General features: G+C 41.4%; 1 protein-coding gene across 1 annotated transcript in view; it reads left to right on the top strand.

The window, feature by feature from the left end:
• The first annotated feature begins 259 nt into the window (after positions 1 to 259).
• Positions 260 to 22,917, top strand: part of tekt3 (tektin 3) — a 28,517-nt gene continuing 5,859 nt past the window's right edge. The window contains exons 1-7 of the mRNA XM_055653658.1: positions 260 to 373; positions 3,129 to 3,718; positions 4,468 to 4,551; positions 4,645 to 4,715; positions 9,112 to 9,255; positions 14,127 to 14,349; positions 17,497 to 17,651. Coding sequence (XP_055509633.1) covers positions 3,161 to 3,718; positions 4,468 to 4,551; positions 4,645 to 4,715; positions 9,112 to 9,255; positions 14,127 to 14,349; positions 17,497 to 17,651 — 1,235 coding nt within the window. The 5' untranslated portion in view covers positions 260 to 373; positions 3,129 to 3,160. The remainder of the gene's footprint in view (positions 374 to 3,128; positions 3,719 to 4,467; positions 4,552 to 4,644; positions 4,716 to 9,111; positions 9,256 to 14,126; positions 14,350 to 17,496; positions 17,652 to 22,917) is intronic.

The raw sequence follows: 22,917 nt of genomic DNA on the forward strand, positions 1-22,917 counted from the left end.
CCTGCCCAGCTGGTTCACCTGGCATCCAAACTTGCAACTTGTTCCCATTCTATCTGCAGGCTCTGTCTGTCCTCTGTCCCGGGGAGGTCGTTGCCAACCCACGGCGTCCATGGTAACGGGACTGCAGGGTTTGCTGTACACACAGCGCTGTACGTCTAGCCCCGGCACCCGAGCCCGCCCACGCCGCCCGCTCATTTGCTCATCAGCCCGAATGGCCCCGGAGCCCTAAACCAGGTCGCCCACACGGCTGTCAGTCAACACAGCCCGGGCTGCCGGCTCGCAGCCACCGCTAACTATCCACCTGCGCTGCACTTGTGACAGCACGAAGACAGTGAACACCGTCGTACCTGCAAAATATCCTGGTATCTGATCGGTAAAACCTGTAATATTTTGCATCATTTGGTTTCCTTTTAGGAAAAGAACTAGAAATAAATTCCTGGACAATTTGCATTACTGTTATATATATATATATATATATATATTTATGGCTAATCATATGTATATATGTATGTTACAGAAATGCAAATAGTCCAGGAATTAGTTTCTAATATATACATAAACACACATCGTTCCTATATATATATATATATTTTTTTTTCTTTTGAACCATGCGAACACACATGGTTCAAAATATATATATATGATATATAACATATATATATATATATATACATTTTGAACAATGTTTGTTTATAGATATATATGTGTGTGTGTATATATATATATGTATGTATATATATATATATACATATACATATATAAGTGGAAGTTACTTTTGCACTTGGACAGTAAATTTTGAACAATATGTATTTATGAATATATTTGCAATATATATATATTTGTTTGTATGTATATATGTATATATATATATATTTGTATGTATAAACACACATTGTTCAAAATGTACTCTTAAGTGCAGAAGTTGCTTCCATTCATATTTGAATAGTTGAGAAAAATGCATTACAATAATCAAGGTTTAGAAGTTGAAATCCTCCAATTAGGCATAATCCTCCAATTGTACGCCTGTTAATGGTGATATGTTAATGGCATTTACAGTAGAGTTAATTAATTACCATGTTTAATGTTGTTAGTTGTCATAAGAAATAAAAACTATATTGTCGAGCGTTCATGTATGTGTGCATGCATGGAAAATGGTTGCATTTAGTTATTAAGGTTGTGGACATTACACGGTTGGATATTCTTGTATTTTAATCATTGTATATTGTATATTTATCCGGATAATTTACAAAGATTGTGGATGATACTTGAAGGACATTTCTTTGGGTTTTGTTTTGTGGGGGAGGGGATAGCTCTCTGTGTACGTGAATATGCAAACTATGGAATTGGTAGATTGTTGATCAACCAACAGGAAAAGTCTGTGAAGGAAATACAGGGAATAAATGTTCAGCAAACAATAAAAGTGGTATTTTATGCGTTTTTCTTGGGATGAAGGATTACTTGCCTTTATTCCAGTTTTGTGGGTTCTAAGGTGACTAATGATGTCGGTGTGGAAACTGTTTCATGGATGTGGGCAGGAGATAATACGGGATGGGCAGGTGGGTAGTTTGTGGGGAAAAAGTGTGTCTTCTGTTGCTCTGTGTCATTGCCCTGATACAAACCCTGGAAGTTCTCAATACCATCCTGGTTGCTCCCACTCCTCATGGCCTCATGGGTCAAAGGTTTTCTTGGGAATCAATTAATGGGGATGGTACGTTTCTTCAAGCAACTCTGAGCCTCAAATCTCTCTTGCAGTGCACCTGACTAACATCTCCCAAGACAGAGCTTGATATAACTTTTGTTTTTATGAGTTCAGTGCTGAGTATACAAACAATGTGGCCAGCCCAACACAGCCAATTGAGATTAACTCAGACATCCATGTCAGGGATGTTACAGTTGAAGAGTTTGCTGAGACAGCGTGGGTGGTATTTTTCAGTGCCTTTTGATGCCTCCTGAAAGGTAACCGGAACTTTAATGCGGTTAATCATTGTAAACCAATTAATTTAAAGTCTTAGTTACAGCTATACAGTTTAAATTTAAGGTACTAAATTTAAGGTAGCTCTTTCTTCCCAAAAACCCTTTCTGGCTTAAGTCCTCCCTCCAGTTTAAATTCCATTTGGAATATTTTGGAGGACCAGGAAACCAAGAAACCAAGAATCAAGAAAAAAATCTGTACAGGAACTGCATAGCTGGAGCTCTTAGTTCTATATAGAACTCTGTAATAACTGAGAACATAGTTATCAGCTCTCAGCTATTAAGTAGGTATTTGAATATTGGTTCACACTTGATTGGTGGCGTTACTACGATTCATAGCAAATAATATTTGGTTTAAAGGGTCGTAGATTATTGGGAATGGTTTTAGAAGTGGTGAAAATAATTTTAAAAATCATGAATCTAAACAAAATTGGAATAATCTAATGAAAATATGAAAGTTAATCTCAATGATGTACCTTCCATCGAGCAATACCTGAGGTTTTATTTCAATTACATTTGCAAAAGATTTTGGTTAAATCATTAAGAGAGGTAAAAACCAACTATGTTGACTCAACAACCTCTATTTATGGGTTACTTATTGCACTATTTAATAGATTTAAGATTCAAGAGAGTTTATTGTCATGGGTCCCAGATAGGACAATGAAATTCTTGCTTTGCTTCAGCACAACAGAATATAGTAGGCATAAATAATACAGAACAGATCAGTGTGTCCATATACCATTGAATATATATATATACACACATATATAAGCATATAAAGTGCAATAGGCTATTAAAGTTCAGATTTTTGTTTGAGTTGAGTTTAATAGTCTGATGGCTGTGGGGAAGAAGCTGTCCCTTGTTTTCAAATGAAGATAGAATAATATTTTGTTATTTGAAGGAGATGAATAGAGCTGTAATGATCCTTCACCTACTCTTTCACTGAACGTAATTCACTGTTGGAGGTACAGGATATGTTGATTCAAGTCAATGCCTATAGGGATAACATTGAACATAATATAGACTCATTATTGTCACATGTACCGAGGTACAGTGAAAACTTTATCTTGCATGCTATGTAATCAGAACAGATAATATTACACAATAAGAATAAAATAATGTTTTAAAAATAAAGTAATGATTTGTGTCCTTTACAGGAAGAGGCGTCACTGAGCTTTGAGACCCAACAATGACTGCTACTTACACTCGTCCTAGACCAGCTACTGTTAACTTTCTGCCGACCATATCAACAATGGCATCAAGTTACAAAGGGCACTATGCTCTTAATGGATACAGGCACAATTTAATGATGCCTTGGCGACCTAGCACTTACTACAAGATTGCAAGCATTGCTCCAAACCTGGCCTCTTTTACTATGAATGTCCCTGGACCTGTTGAGGTCAAGAGTGCACATTCGCCATCCAACAGAACGGCGATACTTACTAGATACACCCCCCAGGATTGGTACGAATCCAACCAGTACAATTACAAGGAGTCGGAGACCTCTAGACATTTTGCAGACAGGCTCAGGGTTGACACCGCACGCCTGCTTCAGTTCAAGGATAACGTCACCAAGAAAATACAGTTTGAAAGCAACAAAAACTTAGGAGAACGTGTCAATGACATTATGTTTTGGAAATCTGAATTGGATCATGAGGCTGAGCAGATGAGCGGAGAAACTAATGCTCTCATGCACATCAAGAAACGATTGGAGCGAGCCCTAATGGAAACTGACGGACCTCTACAGGTATATTGATCTTTAATCATTCATTATTTGATGTCTTAATGCACTAATAATGGATCCTTGAAAATGTGCAAAGATAATATCCAGCAACTAATCAAGTAATGTTCAGAGGAAAGGAACTATTTTATAGAGAAGATATTTTAATTGTTTAATAGATAACAATTATTTCCCTCCATATTACCTGGTTCAGCTTCAGATATTCATTGATAAATAGCCTAGGCAAAGTAGCTTTGGTGCAGTTAGGTCCCATTACTTATTAGCTTAGTCTAACAACCTTTTTATGATCCTAATGAAGAACATTGATTTAGTTGGAAAGAAAATGTGCCGTTGTTGTTATTGTGACAAGCATTTAGTTATAATGTTTCACTAATATAAAATGATGAGAAGCATAGATAGGGTAGTCGGAATCTTTTTCCCAGGTTGAAAATGTCAAAGTCTAGAGTGCAGAGTTTCAAGGTGAGAGGAGCAATGTTCAAAGGAGATGTTTTTTTACACATGACTACATAATTTGAGTGAATTTGTGAGTCTTAATCAACAATATGGATAGGACAGGTTTGGAGGGATATGGACCAAACGGTACTAATGTAGCTGGGACATGTTGGCTGGTGTGGGCAAGTTGGGCCGAAGGGCCTGTTCATTCCATGACTCTAATAAATTGTCACTGGGCATGCATTAAAGGCCAGGGATCTTGTATCCAGTTCACTTGGTTTACAGACCATTTTTGATTTGTTTGTCAATCATTATTACAACAGATGGCACAGGAATGCCTTTACCAGAGAGAGAAAAGACTGGGGATAGATCTCGTCCACGATGATGTGGAGAAACAGTTGATAAAGGTTAGTGCAATTGAATAACAAGAATTCCACCATTCATTTGTTACGAATGTATTTCAGTTCGGTAATTGAGTAACATGTACATTTTTTCACCAGGAGGTTGATTGTATAAAGTCCTGTCAAGGAAGAATGAGGAGACACCTGGATTGGGCGATAGCCCAACTTGGGTAAGAGCAACACTTTGAATTACGAAAGAATAATTATAAATTACAAACCAAACCATAAATTTAAAACATTCAGGAAAAAAATTTCCAGAGCTACAATTTGACGAGAATTTGTTAACTTGAGTTCTGAAGTGAATTTTGTGTATTGAATAGTTTCAGTGTACTGCATGGTATTTTCATGTTCTATATTCTTAAATTAATAGCGTTTGGTGAAGAACATGTTTTAAAACACCAAGTACAGTACAGCAACTTTTTAATGTTGATGTGAATGTTGTAGTAAGTGTCTCTTAGCAAACTAATTGCAGAGAGCCACCCTATCATTTCTCTTTGTAACTAATTAGATCTTTCAGACCCAATAATCTTTTCATCAAATATAGACACAAAATATTGGAGTCATTCAGCGGGACATGCAACAACTCCAGGGAAAAGGAATGGGTGACATTTCAGGTCGAGACCCTTCTTCAGACCAAACTCTTTATTGAAATGACAGCAACTAAATATTCACTAATACTTAAGCACCAAGCGAATTCCAGAGGAATCTATAGGGGACATTTTCACATTGGTTGTTTTTGTAATGAAGTTATCTCACAGAAATGATCAAGCCCCAACAGTATTGGTATCTAAGACAAGAGGGCATAGGTTTAGGGTAAGCTCTAGGAGGTTTAGAGGGGACATGAGAAATAACTTGTAGATGACCAATTCAGTTTGCTTAAAGAAAATATAATATTCCTAAAGAAGACACAAAGTGCTGGAGTAACTCAGCGGGTCAGACAGGCCCATTCATCTCTGAAGGACCTGAATGGGCAAAGTTACGAGTCGGGACATTTTTGGATCTCCTCCAGGGATGTTGCCTGACCTGCTGCGTTATTCCACCTTTGTGTCTTATTTAGTAAACCAGCATCGGCAGTCCTTGTGCCTGGATATCATTAAAGAAAATTTGTGAACTTTTAAAAAATTTGACAATTCACCCATCGTACATTTCCTTAAACATCTTTTCAGGTTTCTGAAACACTGAAGGCGGGCGGAAATCTGCCATCCCACCCTCTGGTCAGGTTACCCTACATCATTGATTATGTTCAAATATTAATGCAGTGTCTGAATGGTGATTTGCAGAAGCCTCTCTCACCATGATTGAATTTTTAAATAGCTCCTTTATTGTGTCCAAGGTATAGTTAAAGGAATTTTTAACAATCCTGAATACATGCAAACAGAATTGTGGTGTTTAACTCACTGAATGATTTAGGACATGTTTGATGCTTGGAGATTAGTCTTAATCAAGCCGCCCACTGTAATATCATGCCAATTAACTCATGCATGAAAGGCGTATTATATACTGGTGGTTTTTGGCTAAATCTCACCATCAAGACACGCCCCATACGATGCCTGCAGTTTTCTGTTGTGTTCCAATTTACACATGTTTAAGAAGTAAAATGAATGAAATACTCAACAGATCAGGTAGGTCTCAATGGAGAGAGAAGGGTACAGGTTCATCATTGTTCTGCTGATTGCCTATCTGAAGTTGGAGACACAAGAATCCATAGATTCTGGAGCTCAGCAGGTCAGGCAACGTCTGCAGAGAGAATGGACAGACCTTGTTTTGGGACGCGATACATTGGGCTGAATTATGCTGGCTGTAGCTGGCAATTTTGAACGCAGTCACTGGGATCCAGCTGACCTGCTGTAAGTCTGGGATAAGGTGTGTGAAAGCTTCAGAGGGCAGCCTTTCACTGGGAAATTCTGCCTGGCATGGGAGCAGATTGTCTAATACAGTCATTCCAATGCTGAATCTGCTTCAGCCAGCATAACTCAGCGGGTCAGGCAGCATCTCTAGAGAACGTGGATTGAGACCCTTCTTCAGACTGATTGCCAGCATTTTGTGTCCATCTTTGGTATAAACCAGCATCTGCAGTTCCTTTTTATTATAATTGGTCTGACTGGGATTCTGAATCTGGAGTTTCAGACAAAGACTCTTAGAGTCATGGAGACACAGCATGAAAACAGGCCCTTAGGCCCAACTTGCCCACAACGACCAACATGTCCCATCTACCTGCCTGCATTTGGCCCATACCCCTCTAAACCTGTGCCTGTCTAATTATTTCTTAGACATTGCAATAGTCACTGCCTCAACTTCCTCCTCTGGCAGCTCCTTCCATACACCACCCACCCTCTGTGTGAAAAAGTGACCCCTCAGTTTCTTATTAAATCTTTCCTCCTTCACCTTAAGCTTATGTCCTCCGGTTCTCGATTTGCTACTTTAGGCAAGAGACTCATCTACCCGATCTATTCCTTTCATGGTTTTATACAGCTCGATCAGATCACCCCTCATCCTTCTGCACTCCAAGGAATAGAGTCCCAGCCTGCTCAACCTATCTCTGTAGCTCAGGCTCTTGAGTCCTGGCAACATCTTCTCTGTACCCTTACCAACTTGACAACATCTTTCCCACAACACGGTGCCCAAAACTAAACATAATAGTCTAAATGCGGCCTCACCAACGTCTTATATAACTGCAAAATGATGTCTCAACTTCCATAATACTCTGACTGACGAAGCCCAATGTACTAAGACCCTGTACAGGTCTCTCCGTTGCCGAACCAGCAGGTCGAGGAACAGCTTCTTTCTGGTGGCTGTCACTCTACTCAACAACGTACCTCTGTGACTGCCAATCACCACCCCCCCCGGACACTTATTATTATTTATTCAAATCATTTGCTATGTCGCTCTTCCAGGGAGATGCTAAATGCATTTTGTTGTCTCTGTACTGTACACTGACAATGACAATTAAAATTGAATCTGAATCTGAATCTGAATCTAAAAGCCATTTTGACCCTAAATGGTTTTGTTTGAATTTTTCACCGTTGCTTGGTATGTTAGTGTGCTTTGAAATAACATATTGAGTTTTGAATAATGGTGGCAATTTTGATAGGTTATCAGAAAGATTTAGGAATAAATACCATTGAAACTGATACAAGACCTTGCAACTTTATCAGGTGGTGCACAACAACATACTGCCTGGGAGTGGCTTAGTACTAAAGCCTCACAGTCAGATTCCCAGGAGTGAAGGTTTTGGCAGCGTGTATCCACCCTTGATAAGTACAGATGGACAGGGGCCACGGGCACCAACCCAGGCTGTCTGTCGAATACTATTCATTTTGGAAGCTAACTCTGTATCTCCAAGCCAGGAATGCTTGTTTGACCTGCTGGGTGCTTTCAGGATTTTCTGATTTTTGTTTCACTTTTCCAATACCTATATATTTTTCGTTTTTGTGGGAAAGAAATGGGTGCTGATGGAGACTGTATAAAATGCAGGCACAAGGAAGTGCAGCTGCAAGTTTACAAAAAAAAAAGACACAAAGTGCTGGAGTAACTCTTGGCCGGCCAGCATCTCTGGAGGACATCTCTGGAGGACAGTTCGAGTTGGGACCCTTCTTTAGACTGATCATAGTAGTGGGAAGAAAGTTGAGGAGAGGTGGGGGAGCACAAAGCCCGGCGAGTGATAGGTGGGTACAGATGAGGGGGGTTTGATTGGCAGAGAGTTGGACAAAGGCTGGAGATGACAAGACAAATGACTGAGATACAGAGAGAAGAGGCGTGCAAAGTAAAACCAGAGGAAGGTGGTATAGGCAGAAGGTGAAATTGTGGAAGGGATCAGGGGGGGAGGGGAAAGGGGGCAGTGGGAATTTAGACCGACCAACGCGAGAACAGGACATTTGACCCACAGAGTCTGTGCGATCATCCCATTCACTAACCGTATCGTACACACCAGTGACAAGTTTACAATTTTACCAAAGCCAATTAACCTACAAACTTTAGTGTGTTGGATGGAACCGGAGCACCCAGAGAAAACCCACGTGGTCACAGAGAGAAAGTACAATCTTCATACAAACAGCTCCCATAGTCAGGATCGAACCTGGGTCTCTGGTGCTGTAAGACAGCATCTCTACCGCTGCTTCACTGTGCTGCCCTTTGGAGTGTGGGGGAAATGGGTGCACATCCAGGTTGGGCACAGGAGATTGTGTGAAGTTGTGTATGTCGGATATTGTGGATTGGTCTCCCAATAGAGAAAGCACCCGATACTTATTTGCACAGAAACCTTTAGAATTTGAAAGACGTATCAAATGTCACCCGTTCCTTCTCCAGAGATGTTGCCTGTCCCGCTGAGTTACTCCAGCATTTTGTGTCTATCTTCGACTTAAACCAGCATCTGCAGTTCTCTCCTGTCATTATAAAATGTCAACAACTTGAATCATTAAATCCGTTTTCGACCCTGTTGCTTTTTTCTGCTTATATTCCAGGTTTGCAAACTCTGTGGGGTGTTTTGCTTTGGTACAGTTTTTTTTGTCCCCCAATTTGCTTCTTATTTTTGCAGTACCGAAACATCAAGGTTGTTCTTTTTTGCAGATCAAATAGAGGAGCTCAGCATGAGTTGGAGCGGGATATCAATGATAAAAACGTAGCGTATAGAATTGACGGCAAGTGCCATCAACTACGAAACACATCTGATGGCATCGGTTACTACAGAGGGGTGGATCGCATGGATGCCACGTAAGATATAACAACATTTGAGGAGTTACTGAACTGGTACTTTTTTAGAACATTGAACAGACAGCACAAGAACAAGCCCTTCGGCCCACAATGTCTGCCAAGACCATCACTTATCCACCTGCACATAACCCCTATCCCTCCTTTCCCTGCATATCCACATGCCAAACCAAAAGTATTTTAAATGCCACTGGCAGCACATTTCATGCACTCACCATAGTAAAATGTTTTTTTTTCACACAGAGAGTGGTGAATCTCTGGAACTCTCTGCCACGGAGGGTAGTTGAGGCCAGTTAATTGGCTATATTTAAGAGGGAGTTAGATGTGGCCCTTGTGGCTAAGGGGATCAGAGGGTATGGAGAGAAGGCAGGTACGGGATACTGAGTTGGATGATCAGCCATGATCATATTGAATGGCGGTGCAGGCTCGAAGGGCCGAATGGCCTACTCCTGCACCTAATTTCTATGTTTCTATGTTTCTAAAATAAAACTTGATGTATGTCAGTGTTTAAGAGGGAACTGCAGATGCTGGAGAATCGAAGGTTACACAAAAAAGCTGGAGAAACTCAGCGGGTGCAGCAGCATCTATGGAGCGAAGGAAATAGGCACCGTTTCAGGCCGAAACGTTGTCTATTTCCTTCGCTCCATAGATGCTGCTGCACCCGCTGAGTTTCTCCAGCTTTTTTGTGTAACCTTGATGTATGTCATGTTGTTACTTGTGGGCGGAGCACCAAGGCAAATTCCTTGTATGTGAATACCTGGCCAATAAACTTATTTACATATTTCTTCGAACTTTGCCCCTCTCACCTTAAAGGTTTTTAAATAAAGAAATTCCAGTTTATGGATAATTTATGGATTATTAAAGTTTGCATAATTACAAATCTTATGCAAATTGGCCGTGCCTAGTGCTGTCAAATACCTAAATACGTTAGTTACAATGACTACAATTGCAGTCTTGTTGACTTTGATTAGTGCCGGTTCCAAGGGTTATGAGGAGAAGGCAAGAGAATGGGGTTGAGAGGGAAAGATAGATCAGCCATGATTGAATGGCGGAGTAGACTATATTGGGCAAACAGCCTAATTCTCCTCCTATAACTTATGACTTAAAATGTCTTAATAACAAAAGTCAATGTGGGAATGTTTCAGGCAAACTCCTGGTCAGATGGCTGGATAGAAAGGATTAAGAGGACAATGCAAATGCAGGCAAAAGGGTCTAGCTCATCATGTTAACTTGGTTGGCATGGACAAGGTGGGCTGGATGGCCTGTTGCCGTGCTATATAGTTGTGAGTCTCTAAAAACATCAATGTGAAAATGAAGCCAATTCCCAGCTATAAATTATTTCCTTACTTTTAGTATTTTCATTCTCTATGTGCAGTGGAGGCATACATTCAGTCAAATTATCAAAGGTGTTTGGAAGCATGCTAGTCTTTAAGAAATACTATAGAACATTTAACATATAACAGTACAGCATAGGAACAGGTCCTTCAGCCAACAATGTCTGTGCCAAACATGATACATAGACCAACTCTTATCTGCCTGACAACTCTGACCTGCTGTTCTCACCGAGCATACAGCTAAACAATGGCCTGTTTCCTTAAACATTGTTACTTTTTTGCAAACCTTTCATTCATTTGTGCTGCTTCCCTCCACATCATCATCTATATCACTTGTTTCCCTTTCCTGTTACTTTCAGTCTGAAGAAAGGTCTTGACCTGAAACGTCACCCATTCCTTCTCTCCAGAGATGCTGCCTGTCCCGCTGAGTTACTCCAGCGTTTTGTGTCTATCTTCGGCTTAAACCAGCACCTGCAGATCTTTCCTACACACCTTATCTGCCTGGCAATAGAGACAAAGTCTTTACATATTCAACCAATACACTTTATTACGCATAAATCCATCTATTCCTTCATTACTGCAGATTGTGTTATTGTATCGTGCTCTTGTTTAGAAATTGTTATTCCTTATGGTAATGGTCGCTGAGAGTACATTATGAATTCATAAGTTCATAAATTCTAGGGGCAGATTTAGGCCATTCGACCCATCACTCTGCTCCGCCATTCAATCATGGATCTATCGTTCCCTCTCAACACCATTCTCCTGCCTTCGCCCCATAGCCCCTGACACCCTTATTACTCTCAATCTACGCCTTAAAAATATCCATTGACTTGGTCTCCTCAGCCGTCTGTGGCAATGAATTTCACAGATTCACCACCCTCTAACAACAGAAATTCCTTCTCAACTTCCTAATAGTACGTCCATTTATTCTGAGGCTGTGGCCTCTAGCCCTATACTCTCCCGTTAATGGAAACATCCTCTCCACATCTACTCTATCCAGACCTTCAAGTCTATAATGATAGTTTCAGGCTGATGTGGTAAAATTTTCATTTACATCTTTCTTCGACATTAAGGTCAGATTGTCCCTTTGATCAAACCTTGTCGTTTCCTTCATCTATTCCACAGCTGTTACATTTTCTTTGTGTGAACTTTATAAAGATTCAGATTCAGAAAACAGATGTGCAAATTGCCTCTATATATTTATCACAACAATTCCTAAGTGTAAATTAGAGTTACACATGGTGTTCATGAGTTGCCCTGGAAATGTCTACATTGAAATCCATACCAATGAAATTGTCAAACATCTATTTAAATGGCTGCTGTTTGATCTGAACAAGTATTCTTAATTTTACCGGTCTCTGGTTGAGTATTCAGGAGATATAAGAAATATAATATAAACGAAATTTGGCATGTAAAACCTAGACAATTCTTCTATGAAGTTACAGAGATGCCTCAACTCATTCTAAATGTATCTACAAAACCTGTTAATACCTTTATGGGTAATTTAAATACTATAAAGTGGTGTGCTTTTAACTAATGTTTTCAATTCTGAATGTATATAAATGAACTTCCTTATTTTCACATTAAATTCGTGTCATTTGAGGAATCTCCATCAGTTTATAAGGAATCTGGTGACAGTCTGGGGCCAGATTAGCTCCAGTGTTCCTTGGTGTACCTTATCCAAGTGTGCTTCATTCTAAACTTTAAAGTATACTCTAATGTTCCAAGAGAAAAGTCATCATTTAACGGTTTCACATTGGGCGATTGTTACCCTTCAGAACACAAAGTGCTGGAGCAACTCAGCAGGTCGGGCAACATCTGTATTTATAGACTTTAGAGATACAGCGCAGAAACAGGCCATTCGACCCACTGATTCCGTACCGACCAGCCCAACACTATACTAGCACTATACACTATACACTATGCACTGGCTCTAGTGTCCCATACACTACCACTATCTTACAGACTAGGGACAATTTACAGAAGCCAATTAATGTTCAAACCTGTACGTCTTTAGGTTGCGGGAAGAAACCCGGAGCACCCAGAGAAAACCCACATGGTCACAAGGAGAATGTACAAACTCCATACAGGCAGCACCTATGGTCAGGATTGAACCTGGGTCACTGGCGCTGTAAGGCAGCAATTTTACCGCTGCACCACTGCGCCACCCTGTTCTTTGGAGAACATGGATAGGTGACGTTTCAGGTCAGGACCCTTCTTCAGATTGATTGTAAAGGGGTGGAGAAGAAAGCTGGGAGAGAGGAGAGACAGGAATTAAGCATGGTAGGTAATATGTGGACATAGGCAAGGGGGTGTGTGGGACAGACAGACATTTGGAATAAAGGCCAGAGATTAACTCAGAAGGTGTGAGATTGAATTGTTGAAGAGTTGCAAATTGTGAAGCCAGAGGAATGAATGTAGGAAGATGGGGAGGAGAAAAAGAGGTGTGAGTCCAGGTGGGGCGGGATGGAGGAGTTACCTAACATTGGAGAATTCAATGTTCATACTGTTGGGTTGTAAACTACCCAAATGGAATATGAGTCAAGTCAAGTCAACTGTCTTTGTCACATACACATACAAGATGTACAGTGAAATGAAAGTGGCAATGCAAGAGGTACTGTTATTCCTGTTTGCATGTGGCCTCACTTTGGTAATGGGAGACGCCCAGGACAGAAAGGTCAGTGTGGGAATTGGAAGGGGAGTTAAAATGGTTAGCAATTAGATCCAGTAGCCTTGGCAAACCGAGCATAAGTGTTCAGTGAAGTGGTTGCTTGGTCTTGCCAACGCACAAGAGGCCACATCGGGAACCCGGATGCGGTGGATGAGGTTAGAGGAGATGCGTGTGAACCTCCGTCTCAACCAGGAAGGGGTCCCTGGATGGAGACGATGGGGGAGGTTCAGGGGACAGATGTTACATCTCCTGCGGATGCAGTGGAAAGTGGCTGAGGAGGAGGACTTTAGGGTGGAAAGGTATAAGTAAAGTAAGGAAATGTGGATGTAGCGATTTCTGTGGAAGGTGGAAAGGGGTGGAGATGGGAAGATGTGACCAGTGGTGGGACCATGTTGGAGATGATGGAATATAGGAGGATGGTGTGTTGTAATGCGAAGGCTGGTGGGGTGAATGGTGAGGACTCTATCCTTGCCAGTGTATTGAAACAACATGGACATTTGAAAGGACAGCTCCCTTGATTCCTGTATTTAAAGCTGCATTCATCTCTCAGTGCAGTCGGATTTGCTGCATATTGGCAATGGACCAATTTCTCCTCTTAATGCAAAATCGGTATTTATCTATCATGCATAATAATTTACAAATGAGATTTAAAATTAAATGTTACAGCTTTGCTAAATATGACAACTGATATGAATTATTAAATGCACTGTTGTCCAACTATGATAACAGTAAAGCTGCTGTCAATGTAATACATTTTGGAAACGAATGCAAAGATCGGTGATAACTATCTGGTTTCTCAGTGCTACTAACGGGATGAACTTCTAGCTGCCAAAAGAAAGTGCAATCATTTTAATGTTTCTTTCAAACAGAATTTCAATTCCAGAGACCTGGGCCAAGTTCACAGATAATAATATATTACGGTCTCAGAATGAACGGGTCACTTCTGCTAAAGTCCGGGATGATATAGAAAATCTCCTCAATTCAACGTCCAGTGAGATGTGGAACCAGTACAATACGTTGAATACTTCATTGACAAACCGAATCTCCGAGACAAGTGATGCCAAAAATAAGTTGCAGATACATCTTGCTAAGGTAAATATAGGCTTCAGGTTAATATTTCCTATAGGGTCACTAGTCATTCAGTATGAGGTATGTAAAAGCATCTTTGCACCATCCAAAGTATATGGAGTTAATATCATAAATATAGCATTATTTTACCAAAAGGGCAGGTTTCCAGACATTTCATTGCTGGTGTAATATCACTGAGTGGTTATGTTTTTTTCTTAACTTGTATAGAAAGTCTACATTCCAGTTGTAGCCAGCAATCATTGTTGATCTCTAATTATCCTTGAGAAAATTGGTATTGGTTTATTATTGTTACATGTACCAATTGAAAAGCTTTGGTTGCGTGCTATCAGTTAAGTTATACTGTATAAGTACTATCAAACCATACACAAATACAACAGGTAGTGCAAAGAGACTACCAGAGTGTAGACAATAGTGGTACAGCTTTATGCAGTTACAGAGAAGTGCAGATTTTTTTTAATGAACAAGGTCTGCAGTGAGGTAGGTTGGAAGATTGGGATAATGTCCTTGAGCCATTACAGTCCTTGTGGTGAAGCCGCACTAACTACCCAACCACCAAACTATCTATGGTAATGTTTGGCCTGGAGTTTGGATGAATCACTCCTGATCCTACCCTGCTCACTAGGGTTGTTTAGTAGGGAGCTCCCAGTAAGAATAAAGAAACAGGCTGGAGACATTCCTCAACTTTCATTTGATCTATGAATTTTCACGCTGTGTCTTTTGGGTACTTAACGTCCTCGAATTACAAAGCCAATCTTCACTCCCTAAACATAAGAATACTTTGTCAACATCTCTTGATGCATTTCACCTCGCCTTGTTGACGTATGGAAATTCACTTAGCAAAATGTTTTCTAGGAATGTCTCCCTTTAATTAAACGATGAATGAATGGTGATAATTCCCCAACAGGATGTGGTTGCCTTTAACCCTCTGTGTGGCAAAGGCAGTCGTTTTGGCGGGGGGGGGGGGGGGGGGGGGGGGGGGGGGGTATATTTAGGGGAGATTTTATGAATCTACCTCTCAAGATAATATTAATAAAAATTAAGTTTCCAAATAAAATGATATGGATTAACATGAGAGAACTTGGGCTTGAAAAGTTTCAATTCAACGTTGAACTGAGACATCACTGCCAAGACAAGCATAAACATAGAAAGTGTTTAAGAAAAAAGGATGGAATGCAGTTGGGATAAGTACAGTAACATTTGGATATTAGAGGCATAAAGGACAATTAAAGAGACATGTATTTATTCTCTCTTTCATTATCTCTGTCTGTGAAAGATATAAGGGCCTGTCCCACTGCGGCGACCTGATTCGCGAGTTTAGAAGAGTTTGCCCTTGACTCATAGTCACAGCATGGTCGACTCGAGGTCCTAGGAGGTCTTTGTAACTCTCCTTCATGCTCGAGAGTAGTCCCCGCGTACTCGAGGCCTCAGTTAAGTCGCTGCGTTTTTTTCAACATGCTGAAAAATGCCCGCGATTTAAAAAAAGGTTGCCATGGGAAAAATCTATATTTTTTTACTCGTAAGTTTAGTTGAGGTAGGTTGTAGTAGGTCTGCATGCTATTGTAGGTAATTGAAGGCACTCAAAGGTAGTCGAAGGTAAAAGGTAAAGCTCGTTGAGAAAAAAAAAAGGTAAGTAAACCGACCGATAATGTTAAATGCCCGCTAAACTTTATTAAACGTTGTCTGGCTTCTTAAAGTTTCTCCACTCCTTCTTCCCCCTCCCCCCCCCCCCCCTTCTCTCCGCTTCTCTCCCCCTCTCTCCCCTTCACTCCCCCCTCCCCCTCTGCGCTCTCTCTAAAGGACTTACCGTAACTGTGCCAGTCGTTTTTTACCTTCCTGTTCATCACGGGTGTGAATTTCAGACAGCGCTCCCCCGCTTTCCCTGGCCCCCGCCTTTGCGATGTGTGTGTGCGCGATGTGTATGTGTGTGTGTGTGTGTGTGTGTGATGTGTGTGCGCGTGTGTGTGTGCGTGATGTGTGTGTGTGTGTGTGTGTGTGTGTGTGCGCGAGTGTGTGTGTGCGCGAGTGTGTGCGCGTGTGTGTGTGTGTGTGTGTGTGTGCGCAGACGGTCAATCCGACTCGCGGTTTCATCGCTGACGGTCAATCCAGCTCGAGGTTTTTCAGGCGGCTGCCCTCGAGGTTGAAGGTCAACGATAGTCGCTGAAAGGTCGCGTTAGTGGGACAGGCCCTTTAACTATCTGTTTAATTACATTTCAACTGAGCAATGTAAGTTAGGCTTGACTTTTGGAACTTTGATGTTGCTGTTTAACATATATACAGTACATATCTCCAATAAAAGATACTTTACAGCAGGGGGGCTGGCTGTTAAATGTATTTGTCTAAAATATCTGCAGATTATTTACCCACTGCCAACAACGTATTACTTGGTATTAACCTATTGATCTAATATTAGCCCAGCAACAACCTTGTGCGATGATAAGCTGACAAATTTTGAAGGTGGATAGTTTAGTTTAGTTTAGGTCAGATATACAGCGTGGAAACAGACCTTTCGGCCCATCGGGTCAACGCCAACCAGCGATCCCCGCACATTATCATTATCCTACACCCACTAGGGACATTCTTTTACATTTACAAAGTCAATGAACCTACAAGCCTGTACGTCTTTGGAGTGTAGAGAGAAAATAATGTAATCATCTCCTCCATTGACCTAAAGTCTGAACAGAAGCAAATATGGAACAATGCAATCCCAAGGTTAGCTGGTGATTATTTCTCCCGAATGTTGTGAAAATGAAAATACCGCCCCATCATCTTAGTTTTTCATACAGAAGAAGAACATACTCCAAGACGTCAAGAGTGTTCTATTGACATGTGTAGCAATACTGAATTTAGTAAATGAATTGGAAATCTTTACTATTTAGATTAAATAATGACCTTTTTATAATTTTAGGCAGGATAGGCACTGCCTAACTTGCCTACCCTGATGTCACATGCCTGGTCTGATGATATTGGCTGTTCCTTTCTGAGGCAGTGCCTCCTGTAGATCTTATCATGTTTTGCTATCGATAAGTTCAATAAACCAATTATTGGTTCAGAACATATTTTTGTGGTACAATATATAAGCAGCTGGACATGCAAAAGTTACAGGGCCAAGTTCATGACTCCTCTCTGTATGTGTCCTCTCTGCCCCTGCAGACTCTTCAAACAATCTTCCAAACTGAACTGACCATTGAGCAAATCAAACGAGCAGTCAGAGACAAGGAAGGACCTCTGAAAGTAGCTCAAACCCGTCTTGATGAGCGTACACGGAGACCAAATGTGGAGCTCTGCCGTGATCCAGTACAAATTCAGTAAGTCAAAGATTCAGTCCCAGTGGTATGTACATTGACTGCTCTAACTTCGAGTAACCCTTTCTATCCCACTCTCTCTATGCCTCCCCCTTCCCAGTACTCCGACCAGTCTTATTGTCTCCAACTACATTTTATCTGTTTGCTTTGTTGTTACCGTTTCCCAGCTAACAATGACCTATTCTACATTGTCCTTGTTCACCATTACCTTTGTCCTATTTTCACACCTTACACTTCCTTAGCTATGTGTCTCCCTATCCCCTTACATCAGTCTGAAGAGTCTCGACCCGAAACGTCACATCCAATCTTTACGTGGCAGCTTCCTCTTCTTGCGTATGACGTGCACAGCCTTCAGTTGCAGGACAACTTGTTCTATTTGATCTTACTTGATTGTGCATGCCAGGTTGATTGCATTCGTCGAAACAGGGCAGACCATGTGAAGGTTGCAATCTCCCACCCCATGTGTCAGCTGAGCAGCAGCCACAATAAAGTGTAAGAAGGAACTGCAGATGCTGGTTTACACCGAGGATAGATACAAAAAGCTGGAGTAACTCAGAGGGACAGGCAGCATCTATGGAGAGAAGGAATGGGTGATGTTTCGGATCGAGACCCTTCTCAGTGTAGATTGACACGAAATGTTGGAGTAACTCAGCGGATCAGATAACATCTCTGGATAAAAGGATTAGAAAATCATTCTTTAGAGGGTGTCAAAAGGTACAGAATAAATCAGAGCCAGCACCAATGGCCACGGAGCCCACAATGCTCCAATTCTGAGTATTCTGGCTCTGATTTGTTCTGTAGCTCTCCATACCTCGAATCTCCCTCCCTCCTGACTCTGAAGAAGGGTCTCAACCCTAAAAGTCACCTACTTCTTTTCTCCAGAGATGCTGCCTGACCCACTGAGTTACTCCAGCATTTTGTGTCTATCTTTGGTGTAAACCAGCATCTACAGTTCCACACAACCACAACAAAGTAATACATTTCCCTTTCTTGAAAAGTCTCTGACCCTCTCACCTGCAAAGTAACCACCCAGATACTGCCAATCTTACAGACATGAACGCATGAAGGTGCCATACAGGTTCATTCACCTTGGCCCCAGCCTCACGTGTCCTTGTCACCACAATCCATAAACACAGAGCCACGTACTCAAGTTGTTAAAATGACTAATTGAAGGAATGAAATGGTTCGCCGCTGAAGAAGGGCGGAAAGCCTTCAATTGTGTCATCCAATTCATTCCACGCCCCTGCTCCGAGCCTCTGACTTTGCCATTCTTTTTCCTCCTAGAATTTATCCAGTTCTCTTTTGAATGTTCTCCACTGTCTCAAGAATTCTATCTCCGTTCACGGCAATTCACCTTGTTTAAATATGGGTCCTTGTCACATTTTTTTGCAAATGATCTTGAATCTTTGCTTTGTGATTAATTCAGGCAATGGTATCATTAGGTGTTGCCCGTAAACATCATATATAATTTAAACATCTCCATCGAATCTCCTCATTACCTTTCTGCCCACAGGTTATCGGGTGAAGCCCTTCAGCCTCTGTGTATAATTATCAAAGGCTTGTCATCCTTCCTAAATGGTGGGGCTTAGATCTAAACACAAGGCTTTATTTTTACGCTTATGTAGTGTTTTATGAAGATTAAATTGGAAGGAATACAAAATTAATCTCAAGGTGATTAAAATGTATCCAAAAAATAACATTATTGAACCACATTGAAACTTACCAAATAGAGAAAGGTGTGGATAGAGTGGATGTGGGGAGGATGTTTCCACTAGTGGGAGAGTCTTGGACCTGAGGCCATAGCCTCAGAATAAAAGGAGTTACCTTTAGAAAGGAGGTGAGGATGAATTTCTTTAGTCAGAGGGTGGTGAATCTGTGGAATTAATTGCTACAGACGGCTGTGGAGGCCGTCATTGTATATTTTTAAGTCGGAGATCGACAGATACATTATTGGTAAAGATGTCAAGGGTTATGAGGAGAAGGCAGGTGAATAGGTTTGGGATGGAAAGATAACTCAGCCATAACTGAATGATGAAGGGGACTTGATGGGCTGAATGGTCTACTTTTTCTCCTATGGCTCATGAACTTATTATCCTGGCATTCCGATACAGGCTTGATACATTCCGATCCGCTGAGTTTCTCCAATACATCATGATTTACATCTCAGATTCAAGTCCGCTGAAAAAATGTAAATTAATTGCAGATATGGTAAATCCGAGGTAATACAGAAATTGGGTTAGCATCTGTGGAAAGAGAAATGTTTTACATCAAAGACCCTTCATGAGATCTGGGAAAGATGTTTTAGAGAGAGTGTGGGTACAATGGATATGAAAAATTGAAAATGTCAGGTAGGGTTGCCATGGTGATAAGTGGCCTGAAACGTCACCCATTCCCTCTCTCCAGAGATGCTGCCTGTCCCACAGAGTTACTCCAGCATTTTGTGTCTACAGTGCTAATAATCATCTGGTCAATGGCTTCATGGTGGCAGTGACCTTGTCTTGAAGATTCAGGAGTTACAGCATTAATGTGTTAGTGGGGACAGAGAAAATGAACAAAAGCCATAAAATAAGGACATGTAGAGTGTGAGGACACAAACAAGGGATGCACACATTGCAGATTGCAGGGTCACGGACATGTCCATTAGGTCAAGATGGGAGAATGGTGAGAATACTGAGCTAATATCACAGATGGAAAAGTTACATCAGAAATAACCACTTCGGATATGGACAGAAAAAGCAAGTTACCTGACATTGTGTAATATATGCTGGAAAGAACTGCAGATGCTGGTTTAAATCGAAGGGAGACATCATGTTAAAGTTCAGACTCATTGTCAAATTCTACTGTTATTCTCCCTCTGTTGACCTTAGTCTTGCCCTGAAAGGGTTTTCTGAGAATTGGATCTAATTCGGGCTTAATTTAGTTTAGTTTAGTTTAGAGATACAGCGCGGAAACAGGTCCTTCGGCCCACCAGGTCCGCGCCGACCAGCGATCCCCGCATCTAAACACTATCCTACACCCACTAGAGACAATCTTTACATTTACCAAGCCAATTTACCCACATACATGTACGTCTTTGGAGTGTGGGAGGAAACCGAAGATCTCGGAGAAAGTCCAATTGGCCACTGGGCGAATGTACAAACTCCGTACAGTCAGCCCCGTAGTTAGGATCGAACCCTGGTCTCTGGCACAGCAAGCGCTGTAAGGCAGCAGCCCTACCACTGCGCTACCGGGCTGCTGTGAAAGATAGTAATTTACAATTCAACCTTCAAGATAGGACCTGTTATACATTTCTCTTTTTCCACTAGTCAAAAAAAATTGTCATAAAGATATGCCTTTTTTTTTCAATATGCCACATTTATGAAAATCAGTATCTCCTGGAGTGGAGCATATTTTTGAGTTGCTTTGGAAACTCCTGCCCAAATCACACTTGCATAGAACAGTTGTTTTCTGTTTCAGATGCACACATACTGAGTCCATTCGCCATGCAATATTCTTCCAGGCTGCTCTGTGCACTGGTGCAGCAACAGAGGACAGACCTTACTTCTGTGCTTTGAGCCTCAAGCTACTGCTGCCGAGGTGTTTTGGCAGGAGGCCCATAACCAGAATGGTCATGAGTGTACACAACTGTGACCTAGGTGATTGGACTTTTGTTGGCATGGCTCCCTGGTACCCGTATTAGACCAAGGAGCAGAATTAGGCCATTCAACCTCCAGTTTAGAGATACAGTGTCAAAACAGGCCCTTGGCCCACTGAGTCTGCGCCCATCAATATTTACCCCTACACTAGTTCTCTCCTGCACCATAGGGACAAGTTCCAGAAACCAATTAACCTACAAACTTGTGTCTTTAGTGGGAAGAAACCAGAGCACCTGGAGAAATGCAAAACAAAGCATTTCACTGTATCTAGATACATGTGGCAATAAAACATTATTGCATCATTGAATCATTGAGAAAACCCTTACAAGTCACAGAACCAATTATATGCAAACTTTTAATATTTCTTGAGAAGCTCATGGCAACTGGGAATTTAGACACATTTATAATGGATGGCCATCACTCATTAACGAAGCAAGTGCAGCATTTTTCAGGAAAAACACAAAAGGCTGGAGTCACTCAGTGGGTTAGACTGCATCCCGGGAGAACATGTTTCGGTGACGTTTTGGGTCCTATTGTTTGCGGGAGTGGGGAAAAGAATGCTAGAAGAGCAGAGTGGACAAAGACCAGCGACGAACGCACACGAGGTGTGAGACAAAAGGATTAGACAGTTGCAAATTGTGAAGCTAGAGGATTGATGAAGTGCGAGTTGTGTAGATTGGGGAAAATATGTAGATGGAGGGGGAGAGGGGAGATAGGTGGAAGGTCAGCCCGGGCTTAGTGAATGGAAGGGAGGGGGGTTGGGGGAATGAAAGAGGGGGGTTTATGAGAAAATAGAGGGGAGGGGGTTGTTTTGTAGCAGTTACCTAAAATTGGAGAATTCAATGTTCGAATGCTACCTAAGCGGATTATGGGATGTTGTTCCTCCAGTTTGTGTGACCTCACTCTGGCAATGGAAATATTCTTCATGCCATTTATTACAATTGTCCATTTACCAGGTGCATTGATTTCAAAAGCTCCTTTCTGAAATGAGTCAAATCGTAGCATATTATTTAAATGGATATTCACCATGAGGCAGCACCTCGCTTGTTGCTCAATTAAATGCTCATGTTCTGTGAAATGTAATAGGCGTAAGGAGCAGGAGGGGCCACTTCAAATTGGCATCCAAAAAAAGCAATGATGTTTTGCTGTTCTATTCATTTAAAGTTGAACAGGTTTGAAAATGTGTTTGTTCTATTTCCAGATTTTTGTTGTAATTTTAGGATTAATCCTTCACAGTCATCAGAAATTTGAAGTGAAATTGAGTTGTATAACAAGTTCCTCCTGCTGCCTGTCATCTAATAACTATATTATCAAACCCGCCGGCAAGGGAGGTGCCGTGGTAGTCTGGTGCGCTGACCTCTCCCGGCTGAGGCCAGGCGCCAACTTTCAGACACTTCCTCCTACTTATCCTCGGACCATGACCCCACAGATGAGCACCAGGCCATCATCTCATAGACCACTTCAGATCTTACCACTTCCTGCTGTCTGCCCTCCAACCTATAGTTCCCCAGCCCTGCATGGCCCAGTTTTATCTTCTCCCCAAAATCCATAAACAGAACTGCCCTGGCAGACCCATTGTTTCTGCTTGTTCCTGTCCCACTGAATTAGTTTCCACATACCTCGACTCCGTCCTA

The sequence above is a fragment of the Leucoraja erinacea genome, chromosome 23, assembly GCF_028641065.1.
Source record: "Leucoraja erinacea ecotype New England chromosome 23, Leri_hhj_1, whole genome shotgun sequence".
NCBI classification, from domain to species: Eukaryota; Metazoa; Chordata; class Chondrichthyes; order Rajiformes; family Rajidae; genus Leucoraja; species Leucoraja erinaceus.